This window comes from Daktulosphaira vitifoliae, unplaced genomic scaffold (assembly GCF_025091365.1).
Source record: "Daktulosphaira vitifoliae isolate Bord-2020 unplaced genomic scaffold, ASM2509136v1 Scaffold_1, whole genome shotgun sequence".
Lineage (NCBI taxonomy): Eukaryota > Metazoa > Arthropoda > Insecta > Hemiptera > Phylloxeridae > Daktulosphaira > Daktulosphaira vitifoliae.
Genome location: NW_026099572.1, coordinates 53462081 through 53479727, shown reverse-complemented (window position 1 = coordinate 53479727; position 17647 = coordinate 53462081). Strand labels below are relative to the sequence as shown.

Genomic DNA, 17647 nt, shown 5'->3' with positions numbered 1-17647 from the left:
TATTATTTTTTTGCAAATCTGACATTTAACCTGCTCACAGGGGGTTATTCAAAATAGAAACATTTTTACAAAATTCAACTTTAACAACTTGACTTTTAAAAATGTACCAAAAATATTGCGTCTTTCAAACATATGTCAAATTAAAGCTTATGTTACGTACTAAAACTAAAAAAAAAATCGCCCAGACGACTTATTTTTTACGTGCTAACGGCTGCCGAAATTAAAAAAATGCTCTTTTTGTGTTAAAATATTCGATTTTTGATCTTAAATTTTCAACTTTAAATTTCTATAACTTTTTGAAAAATGTATAGATCAACACAAATTATTGTTTCTAAATACATTTTATATACACCTCTCATCCGACATAATTTTTTTTTAAATCGAGCAATGTCTCCTTATACAGAGGCCGTTCAAAACTTGAATCATATATATAAAAAGTAACACTTTTTCAACTTAACTTTTGAAAATGTTCCGTAAATACTGCGTTCTTTAAACATATTAAGTTAAGTTAAAGCTAACATGTACTATAAGTTAAAAAAAAAATACTTTCTTTATGCCGTAGATAATAAACACATTATTTTTGTGTTAAAAATTTTATTTTTTTTTTTGTTTATTTAAAATACCTTATAATAGTTTACCATAGTAATGAGTCCGTCAATAAATATAAAACTTATATGAATCTAACTTACATTAAATACAAATTTCTACTTTTTTCTTGATTATATTGCCTCTTTAAAGCTAAGAAAAGATTTTTTGAACTTTTGAAAACTCGAAAATTTGTATAAAGAGTAGAGTTTTTTAACNTTACCATAGTAATGAGTCCGTCAATAAATATAAAACTTATATGAATCTAACTTACATTAAATACAAATTTCTACTTTTTTCTTCATTATATTGCCTCTTTAAAGCTAAGAAAAGATTTTTTGAACTTTTGAAAACTCGAAAATTTGTATAAAGAGTAGAATTTTTTTAACTTTTGAAAATGTCCGAGGAATATTGCGTATTTTAAATATATGTTAAAATAAAACTTAATTTATGTACAAGAAATTAAAAAAAAAAATTGTACCGACGACCTATTTTATTTTTGGAATAATCCACCAATTCCTTAGTATTAAACACTATATACAGATTTTCATCGAAGCATTTCTTGTGATAGTGGTTTTTATCACTATCAAATTGTATCTATACTCGTCCCAACTATGCCACGACCCCACTGTGCTATCGTTTTTTATTCCAAATTACTATTTAAGATAAAGTATTATAAAATAATAAAAGATCATGTGGAGAGCGAGAGAGTTATTATAACAATTCAAAGGAACATAAAATGAAATTGATTGGTATTAAGAGCAAAACTTAGTAAAATAAACTATACAGAGTGTTCAGTAAGTAAGGAAAAATATTTCTTTTGTTTTTATTGTTCATAAAAATTGACCAGTTTCCTTACCTTTTGAACACTTTATATAATCTTTAATAATTGTTGAGCTAAATATTATTTTAATAAAGGCTATAAAAAAAAAAAAATCTTTAATAAAGAAAAATAATTATTAACAACCTTCTGAATATTAAACAGTCCACCAAGAAACATTACTTCAAGTGACAAAAAATATTAATTCTATTTGAGCAAATACTACATTTGTTACCTTACATTTTTGTAATTCTAAATATTTAAATATTAATAATAAAAATGCTTTTAATCTTTGATCTCTTAAAATATTTTACAATACACGTGGTGAATAAAAGAACACGAGCAAACAAAAATGCGGTATGACATATTATGTCATACTGCGTATTGTTAACTTGGTTAACAGGTAATGATAACGTTTTATTTGTGTTCAATATAACAACATGACTTATTCAGACGTACAATAAATATGACGAATATCAATATTGTATAGGTTTTTTACTATAAAGTTTTGATAACAAGCGTCTTCCTTAGATATTTCATTTTACAAAATTATATCAATTAGAATACCACACAATATTCATGTAATAGCTTACATATTAAATTTTATAAAACAAGTTATAAATTATATTTTAAAATTAACACTTTCTAAAAATTCTAATGCAGTCATTTTTACTTAGTACGATTTGTTCTATTTAATGAGTATAGTAAAATCAGACTAATGAAGATATTAATATTTCCACTTATGAAATCCTTTGCAAAAAAATTAATAAAATAAAAAATAATTTGATTTTTTTTTTTGTTAATTATGCTTAGGTCCCCGAGTTTATAATTTTAAAAGGGCCACGTATATCATAATAAGACACTCTATTTCCAAGTCTTGATTTTAATTCAATTTTTAACATAATTAATACTTTTAGCTATAAATTTTATCTTGGAACTAATGTTTTCAAAAATACACAAAATAACTAGATCCCATGGTTCAAAATAAGAGCTATTTTTATATTTTATTTTAGTACTTATATGAAATGAAACATTATATAAAAAACATTAATTTCTCAAAATAGTGCTCATACATTTTTACTTATTAAGAAAAAATGTATATTAGATTACCACCAATATTTTTCTCATAAATAATAATTATTGAAAAAATAAAGTGTTAATTATTTTTTGCCAGATCAAAAAAAAATGAACCTACTTGATTTTAATTGAAAAATCAAGCCTTTCAATAAAAAATGTTCAAATATTAAAATGAACAACAAAAAAATTTAAAATGTCTCACCTATCAAGATCTACTCAAACCTTCCCTATGACTTACAAAATAACTTAAAAATGTTAAACATATAATATTTTTTTAAAAAGTTAACAAAATCCCAAGTTTTATTATTTTCATCAAAAAATGTTGTCCTATTCCCCTTCCTTAAAAGTTTACCAACTTCTGTTTTTTAAATGGAAACATACAAGGTGTAACACTAGGCATATGTTTAAGAAACTTAAAAAAAAGAAGATGATCTATCCAAGAAAATAACTGGTTGTTAACAACTTTTAAACCAGTATTTTAAAAGTTTTTAACAAATATCAAGACTATAGATAAACGGGTCTGTTTAATTTTATCTCTAAGCATTTATGAACTGCACTACTCTTTCCACCATTGTATAAAAATAATACCATTCAAAATACCAATTCAAAACTTGTTATTGGTCAGTCATTTCTTTGATAATTTTCTTGTTTTATGCTGGTTAAACAAATATGTTTCCATTTAATAAATAAAAGTTGATACTATTTTAAAGTAGTAAGGTGGTGAAGGCTATTTTTTCAACAATAGATTATTGGATACTATGAACTTACAGAAAACTATATTGTGTTTTATATTATTTATAAATAAATGTATAAAATTCTATAAAGTTATCAAAATTAATAATGATCAACAGTACAGAATACTTCCGTTGAAATATTGATTTTTGTAAACTCGTTTATCTGCATTAGACACGAACAAGTTACGCGTGGTTCTTTTATTCTTAGTTCAAATGTGAAGTTTATTTATTAGTTATTTCATACAAAAATGTATATATCAACAAAGAAATCACGAACAAAGAGTAACTTCATCAAATACAACCGCACTTTAACATACTTTTAATAAAATATTTGAATTAACTTATTATATAATTATTTTTAATAACTATATATTGTTTGTTTGTAATATATTACAAACAGTTTATAACTAAGTTTTTTTCCATGATTTAATTACTATAGTAAAAGTACTTTAAAATTGATACATATTTTTTAACAAAATTAGGTAGACAAATTTTCATGTTTTAAAATTTTTGGATTTTTATAAAGCCATTATTGTAAAACTTGGAAATATACAAACTATAAAATAATAACTAAAAATAGTCTTTAATATTATAAAAAAAATTTTAGCAAATATAAATTGAAATTATTTGAAATAATACAAAGTTATTCACTACACTTACCTTCTTAATATAATTCGACGTTGAAGCATGACGTAATTTAGTTTTTCCAGTAATGCGGAACTGAGTTATAAATAATAATTGGAATATTGTATCGAAAATGCTTCAACGAATTATTGCTTTTAGTATACAGTTGTGTTAAACACGGTAAAGAATATTTAACATCAACTACTCTAACCATGTTATTATAATTTATAACAAGGTTTATAAAGTTGAGTATTACGTTCTTCTAAAAATTATCCAACAATTAGAACTGTAGATTTATTTTTTTATTATTTGTATTTTTATAATTTAAATAAAATAAAACTTCACTAAAATTTATGGTAAAATATAATACGTTGACATTTAATTATTTTTGGCAAATAACTAGTAATAAGTCCATTATCACCTATAATTTTTAGGAATGATAACATAACAAACAATAATTGTATTTATTTAAATAAAATGATTGTTCGTTGTTTGTATGAAATATATTCAATGCCAACTGATAAAATTTAATTGTTTATACATTTGTTTACTTATTTTGGAATATAAAACTAATCTTATATCTCAATTCCAAAAATATTATATTTTATTCGTTATTTTAAAGCGTTTGCTTCTTAAGGCATTATCAAAAATATAATTAATTTATATCTTACTTGAAATATCCAATTAATTAATTTTAATTCTTCTTTTTATTTATGAAAGTCACTTTTTTAAATGTTTGTATCGATTCAATTTCTTGTAATTTGAAGTTGAGTAAATACTAATATTAGATAAATTTCATTTTATTCTTAATAAAAAATGTAAGTCTATAAGTTTAATATAGATAAACAATTAACAAATAAAATTTACTTTTAAAAATAGAATCTATTAAATGTAAAATATTTTTATTTATAATAATGTGAACATACTTTATCAACAATTATCTTTAACCTAATTTACTGACATTACTCACTAAACAAGTGTTACTCAACCTTTAAGACGTCACAGTATAGCGAATATTAGGGACGGTGTATTTGACACTGCCTAATGTAATATTTCACTGGAATATCGTGATACTTCGATTGGGATAGGGGCAATTGTCCCCTTTATAGAGCGATGGGTCAGCTATGTTTAACATATTATGGTCTGAACAATTTATTTTTGATCTTTTTATGCTTATTATTCCATGTTATGAAAAGGTTGCAAAATCTTGTCATTCTCATAGATTGACTAGTATAAGAGAAACAATATATTGAATGAGAGCTTTTGTACAAAAGTACTTTTAAATTTTTATTTATAAACTTTCTCTATTGTTACTTGGACGTTTTTTCCGGATACCAAAATGTATTGTGTAATAGTTAAAGAATAGAATCAAGTTTTTCTAAAGCTTTAGATAGGGGAAGTTATCATTGGTGAACCACGTTAAACGTTTGCCTTCCCCTAGACCCAACATCAGTGGTGGGGACTGACAAATGAAACGCGGGTTATTTCGCTGCGGTAAAACGTTGCACCGGAAAGCGCAGAGACAGGCGGTGGCAGACGTGGACCAGTGATGATAAAAAGTGGGCCGTCCCGCAAGGCGAGAAGAGCAAGCGGGGTAGACGATCGCCAGGCGGTCGCGGGGGCAACGTGTATCGCCACCGCCTCCTCGGCCGAACCGGTTCACTTTTCCGCCCGGCGCGCGCGTGATTCACCCGGCCCGACAGCTCACCATTGCCCATAGTGTTTTTATTTTATTATTATATTATATTATTGTTAACGAACAGAAAAACGACCTATATCGTTTTACTACCGTTTCGTATCTATCAAATATAGTCCGTCTGCGTGTAACGTTATACGTCCGTTGTCGTCATAAAATAGAATATATTTATTATCGTTACTGTTTCGACACGATATCACGTCCAAACTAATCGTTTAAGATCACTGTCGTACGATGACCGATTAACTTTTCTTGACGACCACATCACTGCAACACACGACCGAGGAGACGACCACGACGGTTCGTCGTTTACTGGTTGCCGTCGATTCGCAGGTACCGCGTGACGCGTTTTTATCGAAAGTTTTTACCCATTAGACTCGGCCGTAGTTGATAATAAGTGTTACGATAAAAATATTACGATAACTCCAATATTATTATTATTATTATTAATAGTTACAATTTTTTTTTAATACGCGCTTTTCCGCCTTATCTCCGCCGACCGGACGCGTTATCTGCAACACCAGCGGAGATACAACATGCCGGGCAACGACATCGACGCCACTTACTTGAGAACTTTTGGTAAGTGCACATAACTATTATTCGGGTCGGTTTTGGATTATTGCAACGTAACGTAACTGTAGTCGAAGTGCCGTTATTGATTTTTTGTGTTAAATTTCAAAAATTATATGTAATGTTTTTTATTTGATCGCGAGATGAACTATCAGAGAATTCTCCGAAATCAAAGTCTTTGTTAGTGCTGTTTGTAAACATGAACACAAACTTCCCTGCGTTCCGCAGTATTGTTTAAATTTTAAATTTAACTGTAGCCGATAATTGACCAGTTTCGATCAAATATACAAAATAATGAACTCTATGTAAAATGTAATGTTGTGTTCGATAAAATGGCGGTTCATTTTCTTTTCGGAGCCCCACTGTACGTGAAATCTTCACAACTGTGAGTTATAAAAAAAAGTGATGCGAGTTACGCGATTTTGACAGAATGTTAAAGACAAAAAGTCGCGTTGGTAATATGTACTTATATAACGTTCGTATTATTAGCCGCGTACTGTAATTTAAAATATACCAACGGCATTTTAACATCCTTGCAGCGGGCCCCATCGATACTGTAATGGCACTGTAATGTATTATTTATATTAAAAATCGTACACGTTTGTTTGCCCATCAGGTTTTGAACGTGGAAATCGGCACTAACGGCGGCAGTCGATCGCCATTTGTTTTCCATTCCCAAAAGCTTTGGCGCTCTAGGAAAACGTTTTGTAACGTAATAGTTTTTGTAGTATTTTTGATATTTTTAATTGTTGGCGTGTGTGTGGAGGTGATGACCGATTTCCAAGTCAAGGTTGCTCATTAGCGATACGTCTGTTCTAATGACTCCCGTTTACTCTTTTGTTGTGTCTTAATATGTTCGGGATTCCAATGACCACAAGTTCACTGACCACCAGCAGATCAATATAACTCCATCCCTTAGGTCAAATCGTTATGATTTCCTATACCATCGTTACTGACCGTCACTGATTTATTATTATTTTATTATCGAGTACACAGTGCTTGAGCTATGTGGTATCAGTGAACGGGGACGCCCATTACACTAGAAATAATAATAATACAATAATAAAAAAGTCTTATCCTTCGACATGCATACACACAACTACCGTAGGCGATAAGATAAATTATAATATCCTATACAATAATAATGCTACACTTTGTGTGTTTGTATTTTATTTAACAAAAAGTCATTTTAGTAGTACTCTTAGCGCGTTCGGATTTACCTCTCGGTCGCCGTTGCACGCGGTCCGTCGGTCAAAACATAATGAGGAATTAATTATCCTCTAGCCTTCATTGATGATTAATATGACAATTATTGAACAAATTTCGTTGGTTTTCTTTGTACAAGTAAATTTTTTTAATAATAATTTTTATTTGAATTCCGTTGAAATGTTCATATACAGTTTGCGATGACATTGCCTCGCCAACAAAACGATTCGATGGATTTTTAACGAGTTCAAAGATAAACGGCGGTCAAAGGTCTACTCGTCCGCAGGCATTCGGTACAGATAACAGTTTTATTTTTAATACACGCGTAATGTAATATACATATTTTAGAATAATAAGTTTTTTTCCCATTTGGTCGCCGTGAATTTTTGTGTTCTATGGTAGTGGCCGTGACTACGTGTACCAATGCTCTCTTATCTGTGGTTGTAGTACATAGTTCATAAGCCTGGCAAACACTTTGATGAGCAAAAGAGAGATGGGGAGTACTGTAGTTTTGATATTAAATTGTTTGAATTAACGAAGTCCATACAGTCGACTCGTGTAATTTTTCTCTTTCGAATAGCTTTAATTTTCTGTTTGCTTTGCACAAATACGACTAAAATGAAATAGGTTTAACAACAGCTAAGTGGATTTTTGGGTTTTACCAGAAATTAAGGCAGCGGTTTAGGTACAGAAATAAAACTATTGGTTGTGAGCAGGCCGAAGTAATATTTTATTTGCCTGCCGTTGTCATAAAAAGGAAGTAATACAGTCGTTTCTTGTATAAAGTCGGCGGTAATGACAAATCGAACAATAACAGTATTATGAGTTACTTTAGTTATTTTATTACACCAATCTGGACATATTCCTTGTTCAGTGGTTATTTTTAAAACACAATTTGAACATAAAAGAAATCCGACAATTTCGAATATTCTGTATAAACATATTATATTAATACAGAATGTCATTAATTATTAATTTATTAGAGTTATAGTAATAAACATTAATTCAGTTAATTAATCATCATAAAGAGATTTTCAAGAGATAATAATGTATGGAGTGAACTACAGAGAGAGGCATAATAAAAAAAGGGTGATCGCTCTCCCGCACTAGCACTATCAATATTTTTTTAACCCAATTTTCGAAATATAGCCATAAAGACCTTTTTTTGGTCATCATTACTTTTTTAGCAAAAAAATTATTTCTGGCATGATTACCAAAGTAAAAATAATTTAGCCCCCCTAAAATAATTTCTTAATATGCGGCTAAAACTACATATAACTACTTTTTATTGCAGATTTTTTTCAAATTCAATTAACCGTAATATAATTAATAAAACAATAAGCTGTCACCAAAATCTAATTTTTTTCGTATATAACGCTGAAGGATGTACGAATTTATTACTATTAATTACAATTTGATGACTACAAACAATTTTCCTTAAAACATTTCATTGTATTGCTTTTTTAGTTTTTTTTTAAAGGTGGTATATTAAAATGAAATTTCAGTGAAATAACCTTATAGTTTAGTGATACTCATTTAATAACAGATTTAACAAAACAAAATTAGAATATAAACTCAACTGTCATTAATTAGTTATCAATTATATATTATTGGCTGTTGAAATAAAATAAAAAGTCATTTGTTTTTTTTCATAATAGCGTATATTAAATTAAAAAGTATTTTAAATTATATGTATTAAATCTTAAAAGGCTCTTTGACGTAAATGTAATTAACTAGAAGCGAATTGTTAACAATATTCTCCATCATAGGATTTATAGGCAACAATAGTTTTTTCGAAGATAATAAATTATATAACTTCTTTTGACATCAATCATTTATAAGTTATAAAATCAATAAATTTAAGTGAAAAACAGTCATTAATCATTTTTAAATTACATTTGTGTACTCTTGCTAGAATTCTAATTAACGTATCACTTAAGGCATACATAAGTTAGTAGTATCTGTGAATTGAAAAAGTTTGTTGCAAAATTATATGATTAACCACAGGCTTTTCTTGAATAAAAAAACGTAAATATATAAAATATTATTTTTAATTTATTAATAATTTCATTAAAATGTTTTTGCTTACTTCTGTAATAACACTAGTGATGGTAATTTTCAATTATTTTAAATTATGGAATATTTTTTATGCAACCGAATAGTTTATTTTTAGCATGAACTATCGAATTGTTATAGAACTGTTATTCAAATAAATGATCTATACGATATTTCCAAACTCTAAGTAAATTGTTTCAAATTCTCTAACCTGATATTAAAATTATAAAATAGTTATTTTTCTATAAAAATTTTAGACAAATCCATATTAATCGGAATATTAAAAACCAATACAATAATTATCAAAACTGGTCAATTATTAAATTACAATTTTTGGTAAGGAACGTTCACAATTCTTTATTTTTAAGTAATAATTAAAATATTTATTAAATTCTAAAACATAATTCATCTAAACTATCCATATGGAAAATTTTTTGGGCTCTATAAGCGATCTAATGTGGGGATTTTTCAAAAAAATTTAGAAATATATGATTTTAATTTTTTTTAGAAAAAAAAGTGCTTAAGTTGTTTAAGTTATTTATGAAGAAGATGTATTCTTTCTTTGATATCTAGTTATTTACTGGGATAAATTAATGATAATATTTTTTAATGTTTAGCGTCATTATTCTATAACTCTTATGAATAATAGTAAAAAAATATAATAGCTTGGTAATAAAATTTGAAAAACTAAATTTAATGGCTTATTTAAAAAGTTTTTCGTTTAAGTAATTATTTTTATTGATAAAATTTTATAATTGATCCTTAATTTATAGATTAATACATATTTGCACGTTTATTGATTCGCATTCATCCATAACATTTCTGTAAAAATATTAATTTTTACTAATGATCTCGTCCTTCATCGAACAATGCTTATAATAATTTTTATCAGACATGAAGAGTTTATGACGTATTTAGAAATAATAAATTTGTTTGAAGTCTTCGGACACCGACCTGTAAGCTAATAAACTATGACCTATACTTTATTCTTAATACACGGTGATCCATTTATTAATTAACCCAACTCACTCAATTTCTTATAAAATAGAAAAAATTTCAGAAATATTATTTTTGCTTTCTTTTGGTTACATATAGCGTTTTTAGCATTAATATATATATATATATATATATATATATATATATATATATATATGCACTATTATTCTTTAATTTTTTTTTAATTAGCAATGTTAAATAACTCATAAAATAAAAAATGATTGTTCGATAACAATTTTTATTACATCGTATTGGATGTTATTTTTTTACCTATGCGAGAGGAGCGTGGCCCAGATTGTTAAATGATAAAATAAGTCGCGCTTTACCTCAAGTCTATAATAGAAATTTACTTTTAAAGTACTGCTCCAAAACTACTGATAAACCAATAATTTTCTTTAATACATAATAATCTATTTTATAAGCTAGCTAAGTATATATGTTGTCATTTAAAAAAAATAAGTTAAAATTCTTTTAAGATATAAGAAATGAATTAAAAATTATTTAATAATTAATAAATCAAGAAATATACATTATATATGTATTTATATGTTACTTAAAAAAATGGTCTTCATTATTTTTATAATAATTTATAATTGTAAGTTATTGAGTGGGTTTGGTTGGGTTTCAGGAATAATTCCAGAGAGCTTGTATTGACGGCCCCGTTCCAGTATTTCAAATATAGTATGATTCTTTAAATTTATCTGTCTTTTATAATAGCACGCTAGATTTGTGTCTGGAAAATGTCGAAATTGAATTATTTATATAATAAAAAATAATATGAAAATCCATTAACTATATTATCATTATTTAAAATTAAAACTATTGTTCATTTAAACTAAAAAAACCACAAAAAATTACTAAAAAAAAAAATCGCTGATACGTATTTTGGAAACAGTGTTACCATTATCAATGCTAAACACTTACTGACACCCCGACCGGTAAATACTCCCTTATATACTTAGTGACCTTATCACCTAGAAATGTTATCACCAAGTAATATAATCGCATTTTGCCAGTTTACTCAAGTTTATTAATGAATTTTTCAGTGGGCCAAGATTCTAGTTAATTTAATTGTTCTAATTTATTAACATTTCTATTCCCTCCCTTATATTAAGTTTTTTGTAATTATGTACATTTTTAATTAGTTTTATGGTTTTAATGGAGTGATTATGTGTCAATCAATGTTCAGTCAACTTCTTGATTTTTAATGTTTCTTGATTGCTATTTAAACCTAACTTTTATATTACTTTTTGTTTGTATTAGTAACATTTATTATAACTTTTACATTGTATTTTATAAATTACCTGATAAAACTCTTAAATTATTACTCTTAAATGTTATAATGTAATTTCAAAATTCATAAAAATTCTAGCTAGTCCATTTGAAATGCCCTGATAATATAAAATGGGTAATCTAATTACTTTTTGTTCCTGAGCTATTGAGTGTACCAGCTGCTCTCCTTTCTTTATTTCTACTTTTCTATTCAGACTAATTTTGAAATTACGTTTTCGTTATACTCATTAAATATAGCTATTTCTCATATAACCCCTAGTTCTTTATCAAAATCTATTTTATTCATCTATTCTATTTTATTTTATTTTGGGTATAACAAAGCTATATAATATAACCACAAGTAATTAATTTTTATTATATATTATCATTAACCGGTTTTCAGTCATTTTGATATTAGATTAACAATAAAACTTTTTATTACTTATGATTTACGTTTTCTAGACAAGGACGTCCCTCATACAGCAGAAAAGAAGGATAAAATTGTTCTTACAGTTAATAAACACATTGGTTGTGAATTTTAATTCACTCCTATATTGAGGGGTAGATAATTGACTTGAATATTTCTGTAGACGCCCTTGATCTTGACCATAAACAAAATAATACACATCTTTCCAAGTAAAACTAATATTATCAACTATTATTGTTAAAAACAACCTTTTATCAGTAGCACATTATCACTATATATTAAGGGAAATGTTGATTGTTTTTTAAAATTAATACCATTCAGCATAGAATAGCTCTAGATATATTATTTATTAGGATTCATTTTAACAAGTAATTTTCTACTGTATTTATCGATGAAAATTCTATATGTTTGTACTGATATAAGTAGTACAAAAATACATACATGACGTATATAGCCTTATCTTAATATATTTAATTGGATTAGAAATTATACATTTGTGCTGTGTATCGAGAAATTAACACGAAAACAAATAATATCTAATATAATAGAGGACTTAAAATATAATTAAACAACTATTATGTATAAAAATTGATGCGATTTATAGGCAATTAATAATAAATATATTGAACAAAATGTTTGCAGTAAGATATTAAAACGAGAAATAGAGGGATGATCTTTGATCTTTTAATATGCGTACAAAGACGAATAGGACGGAGGAACAATGATGTAATCTTGAGATTGATCATACAATTAATGAGGATCTAAACCAGAAAATCATTTGATGTTTTTACTCTTAGTTTGTCTTCTTCAATTATGCTGATTTTTTTAATTTTAATAGTATTGTAATTTAACAGTATTTTGACTTACGGTTAGACATTTTATAAAATAAAGTGCAACTTTATGTTATAAAATCAATATAAAAAACTGTAACGCAGTGAAGGGGACATGACATATTTGGGACAAATGTAGATGCTATTTGACAGTGATAAAAATCACTAACATAAGAATCGCTTTGATGCAAATTTCTATATACTGTATAATTTTAAGAAATTGGTGGATTATTCCAAAAGCAATATCAACTATCATTTCCTTAATTATATCCTGATTAAAATAGTTACTTGATTTATAAGTGTAATATCTGAATAAATACTTATTAATAAATAATTTAATTATAGTAATTAATCTTACAATTAATTAATCTTAGTTCGAAATCGACGTTCAATAATTTAATATAGTAATTTTGACACAAAAATTATAAAGTAATTGTAAATACAGATTCCGATTTTTCTCGCTTTATAACATGACAAATATAACAAATTCCTTATAACAAACCATCTAAGTCTATTTTCTCTCATCTTATCCACAATTGACTCTATTCAATACTATTCAGAAAATAATTTGATCTAAACAGGTCTACAAGGAATTTTCATGTGTGACAAAAATACTTTTTCTCGCCCAATTTTAAATTTGCATTTAGATTTTTTCTATCACCTATAATCTTTGAGATTATTTCTTATTAATTAAAAATTGATATTAACATATAAAAAACAAAAAAAAGTCTTGATTGAAATGAAATTCAACATATCAGCAGTTAAAATCATAACTAGGAATTATTTTTGAATATTAGTATAGAATATAACTATAAGGAATATTGCAATTCTAGCATTTGCTTAAGCACCAAGAGTTTCATAGAAATTATTACTATAATTTTTCAAAAGTTGGATATGTTTCAAGTTTTGATACCCTCCTGCATAATGAGAAATGGTTTGATTTCAAAAAAAAATATTGGATTAAAAGAGTATATATAAAGTATTTATGGAAAAAAATTGTATTGATCCATACATAATTTAGAAGTTATAGTAATTGTGTTATAACTACAGCAGCCAATTTCACATGGGAGATAAGTCTCAGGAATTTTTTTTTTTTTGTTACCTTGTAATATATAAGATTTATTTTAACATATGTATGAAGCTCGGAGTATTTCCGGAACTTTTCAAAAGTTAAATTGAAAAAGTTTTTGTAGAAATGATACTATTTTGAATTCCTCCGTGAGCAGGTATAGAGGCAGACGAAACAAATTATTTTGTTTCGTTCATTTTTAAGAGTTATGACAGCATTAGGTATAAAAAAGTCAAAATATTTTTGTAGGTTTCTTCCATTTATAGGAAACATGAGAATTTCTTTCAATTTTCAACGGCAAGGTCAACTAGATATGGATTTTTGATCTTTTGACTTATTGAAAGAAATCGGTACGGTGAGACCTAAGAAAAAGTGGCGGCAGACATAAAAAAAAAAACATTTAGTAAAATAATTACCTTCTCAGCTCACATCAAAGTTAAAATATGTATTTTTTCACAAGTTCATTTTAATACAATTAATGTTTTATCAAATGATACTGCATTCTTTTTGTATAAAATAATATTTCTTATTACATATAATCGTACTAAACATTTTATTGTACATTCACCAAGTAGTATATTAATGACGGCTTAATGTAGCTAAAATTGTGATAGTCCATGATTACATAATTTACATATAAATTTTCCTCTATATATATTATTTAAAAACTAAATTTTCATTTTTTTATTTTTGCATTATATTTTATGTTAAGAATGAAACAAAATCAATTAAATAGACCGACGTAAATGAAATAATGCGAAAAATATAATTTGAAATATTTTTTGAGTGCGTGGTATTTTTGTCCTAATGTACATATTTTATGTCTAGGGAATTGATAAATATCCAAACAGTATTTTTGGTGAACTTTTTAATTTTATTAAGAAATTTGTTCTGTAATATGTTCGTTTTAATATCATTCTAAGACTAACTATTATCTAAATGATCCATCATTTAGATTGTGTTCTAACACAATACAAATAATTGGTAATCAATGATTAACGGTAGGTTATTTTGAACATTTGATTAAAAGCATATTTTTGGTGCTTTAAAAATATTTTTATGGAAACAAATATATTATTGTAACAGTAATACTACAGAAATAAATACATTTAATTTTTTATCATTTTACAATCTGTTGTTTTAAAATTTCAAACTGTTGATGTTTCTTATCCATTTGAACAAAATTATTAAGTTTTTATAATTTATATTTATTATATACTTTATTTATTGTACAAGATTTTTTTAAATAAAAATATTTGCATTATATTTCAGTTGTACATTTATTTTTAAATTTAACATTTCTTTTGTCAATGTTCAAAATATTCCGTTATTAATATTGACTAATGATAATTAGAACTGCTATGAAAATCAAAACGGACGTAGGTGAAGATGTTTTAAAAATTTACTTATTATTGTGCCAATTTCTATTGTATTCTTGACTTTGACAAAATGACTTTGTTGCTATTAGAGGTCTCCGTTGAGTTCTGCCACCTGATATGTTATTTTTTTTATTACCATTATAATAATTATACGACGCCTGGCGTGCATTATGTAGTACCATAATCCATGAAGTAGTAATACTTAATAGCGGTTGTCGACTGTATTGTGTGCAGAGAGTGAACAACTACTGCAGACTTTTTAAAAGCAACTAATATGCGTTTACAATTGCAGTTGACACATTTCACAGTGTTTTCAAATATTATTTATTATTTTATTTTTACTTCTTTAGCTATATTCCCATAATGTTTTTAATGGGTTAGGTAAGGTGGTGCACCTGCGTGTGGCATTAAATACACCTCTGGCTTATGGGGAACTCAAGAACATCGACGATCAGTACGTGACAATTCGCGTACTTGTTTTTTATTTTATTATGTTTTAAGTTTTCTCGTTCACATCCGTCCGCTTTTTCAGTTCTACACTTTACACTTAACGTAAGCTTATAATAGTGTCGCTCGTTTTGGCCAATTTTTTTTTACTTAAAATAATGAACAAGTATTATTTTAGGTAAATTTGTAATTTTATCGATATGCTAATTAAGTAAACAATGTACATCGTGTTATTTAAATTGTGAAATTATATTTTCAACATAATTAATTGTTTTGAAAAAATTATGTTAATCTTATTGCAGAAAATATGTAGCAAAATATGTTTTAGATAAAATTTTTTCTAATTTAATACGTAGTTTTAATGACAGTCACAGATTATTATAATAATTTGTTGAACCCTATTTGTGCTAAATGCGTTTAACCAGCCGAATATTACTTAAAATAACGAAACACAAACAGTTCGCTCAGTTTTTATAATTGAACGAACTCTGTTATCAAACGTTAATTATTGTGAAACACATTAATTTTTATTTAACAAGTCTATTATGCTAAAATTTATCTATCATTATTATTATAATTTATTTGTATCTAATTAAAATATGAAATCAATGACGTTATATTGTTGTCGTCAAAGGATATCTAATTTCAATCGAGAGATCATTGAGATGGGCATAAATATTAAATTAAAAATCGGCTACGATTTATCATCTGAATAATCCGTTTGTATAATCAACCAACTATTATGCAACAACATCATCTTCGACGCCTGAAACTCAGGGCCATACTACAAATAACACACATAAGGTATTAATTTTTATATGTTGATTACTCCTTATGATTAATTATTATTTAGGATTTTTTATTTTGATATGTAATTATTACATAAATAAATGTTTTTAAATTCGTATTAACTTTTGTCGGTTTTGTATTTTTATAAACTTTCTGGACACCCAAAAGTTTTTAATAGACGGTTTTTAACTTTATGTTATTTTCATGTTTTTCAAACGTGACAAAAATGTTTATATAACTATTAGTTTTAGTTTTAGGGTAATATATTTATTGTCTTATTTATCTTTGTAACTTAAGTAACTTCTTTTTTTTTAGAATGAGAGATATAGCGGATTGATGTATATCTGTATTTTCAGAATCGTTTTATTTTACTAATAACATCTTATTATATTCTATATACATTTTTTTAATTTATGTATTATCTGTTTTTTATTTAAATATTATTTTAGTAATTATTTGGTCTTTTCTTAAATAAAAGTGCAATGTTGCAGTTACAAAATGACAATTTATGACATACTGGCGAATATTCTTTGAGTGCTTTTCGTATTATGCATACGTGTGGTATCCACAATTGAGCTGGTTATCAAGGTCGCAGTGTAACATTCTTGTGTTTGCACAGGCTATGCAGCCTTACAGTAGTTTTTGTAAACGCTGTCATCCGATAGATTGAACTTAAATATATATATATATATAAAATTAAGCCGCATTTTTTTATTTACTTTCCTATCGTGCACTCTCACCGTGTCGCTGTGCTGAGATCCAATTTCGGATGTAAACGAGTCTTGTCGGATGTCATATCACAATTAATCGAGATTTGAAACGAAACACGCGAGGTGGGTGATAAAAATAGAGCGTATGTGTTTAATAAAAATGTGTAGAAATTTCGTCAGGTTTCCAACACGGTGTTCTATGTGAGCGTGCAATGATTAAGAGCTCATTAAAACAATAGTTTCCATTCAAGGTCGTACGTGTAGATTTATTATATGACAAAAATTTGTTGTCAATTTAGCAATTTTGCACGACGCTTTGTGACGACGCGCCTTAAACGATACAAAAAAAAAAAAAAAAAAA

General features: G+C 26.6%; 2 protein-coding genes and 1 long non-coding RNA gene across 3 annotated transcripts in view; 1 reads left to right on the top strand and 2 right to left on the bottom strand.

Annotated features, from left to right (window-relative positions):
* Nucleotides 1–4098, bottom strand: part of LOC126904771 (potassium voltage-gated channel subfamily KQT member 1) — a 146254-nt gene extending 142156 nt beyond the window's left edge. The window contains exon 1 of the mRNA XM_050684034.1: nucleotides 3877–4098. The gene's annotated coding sequence lies outside the window, so the exon portion shown is untranslated. The remainder of the gene's footprint in view (nucleotides 1–3876) is intronic.
* A 604-nt stretch (nucleotides 4099–4702) lies between these two features.
* On the bottom strand, nucleotides 4703–7633 carry LOC126905025 (uncharacterized). The gene is made up of 2 exons (XR_007703854.1): nucleotides 7327–7633; nucleotides 4703–7145 (listed from the first exon to the last, which is right to left on the bottom strand). It is a non-coding gene; the product is annotated as an uncharacterized LOC126905025 (long non-coding RNA).
* Nucleotides 5447–17647, top strand: part of LOC126904762 (box A-binding factor-like) — a 38378-nt gene continuing 26177 nt past the window's right edge. The window contains exon 1 of the mRNA XM_050683988.1: nucleotides 5447–6115. Coding sequence (XP_050539945.1) covers nucleotides 6073–6115 — 43 coding nt within the window. The 5' untranslated portion in view covers nucleotides 5447–6072. The remainder of the gene's footprint in view (nucleotides 6116–17647) is intronic.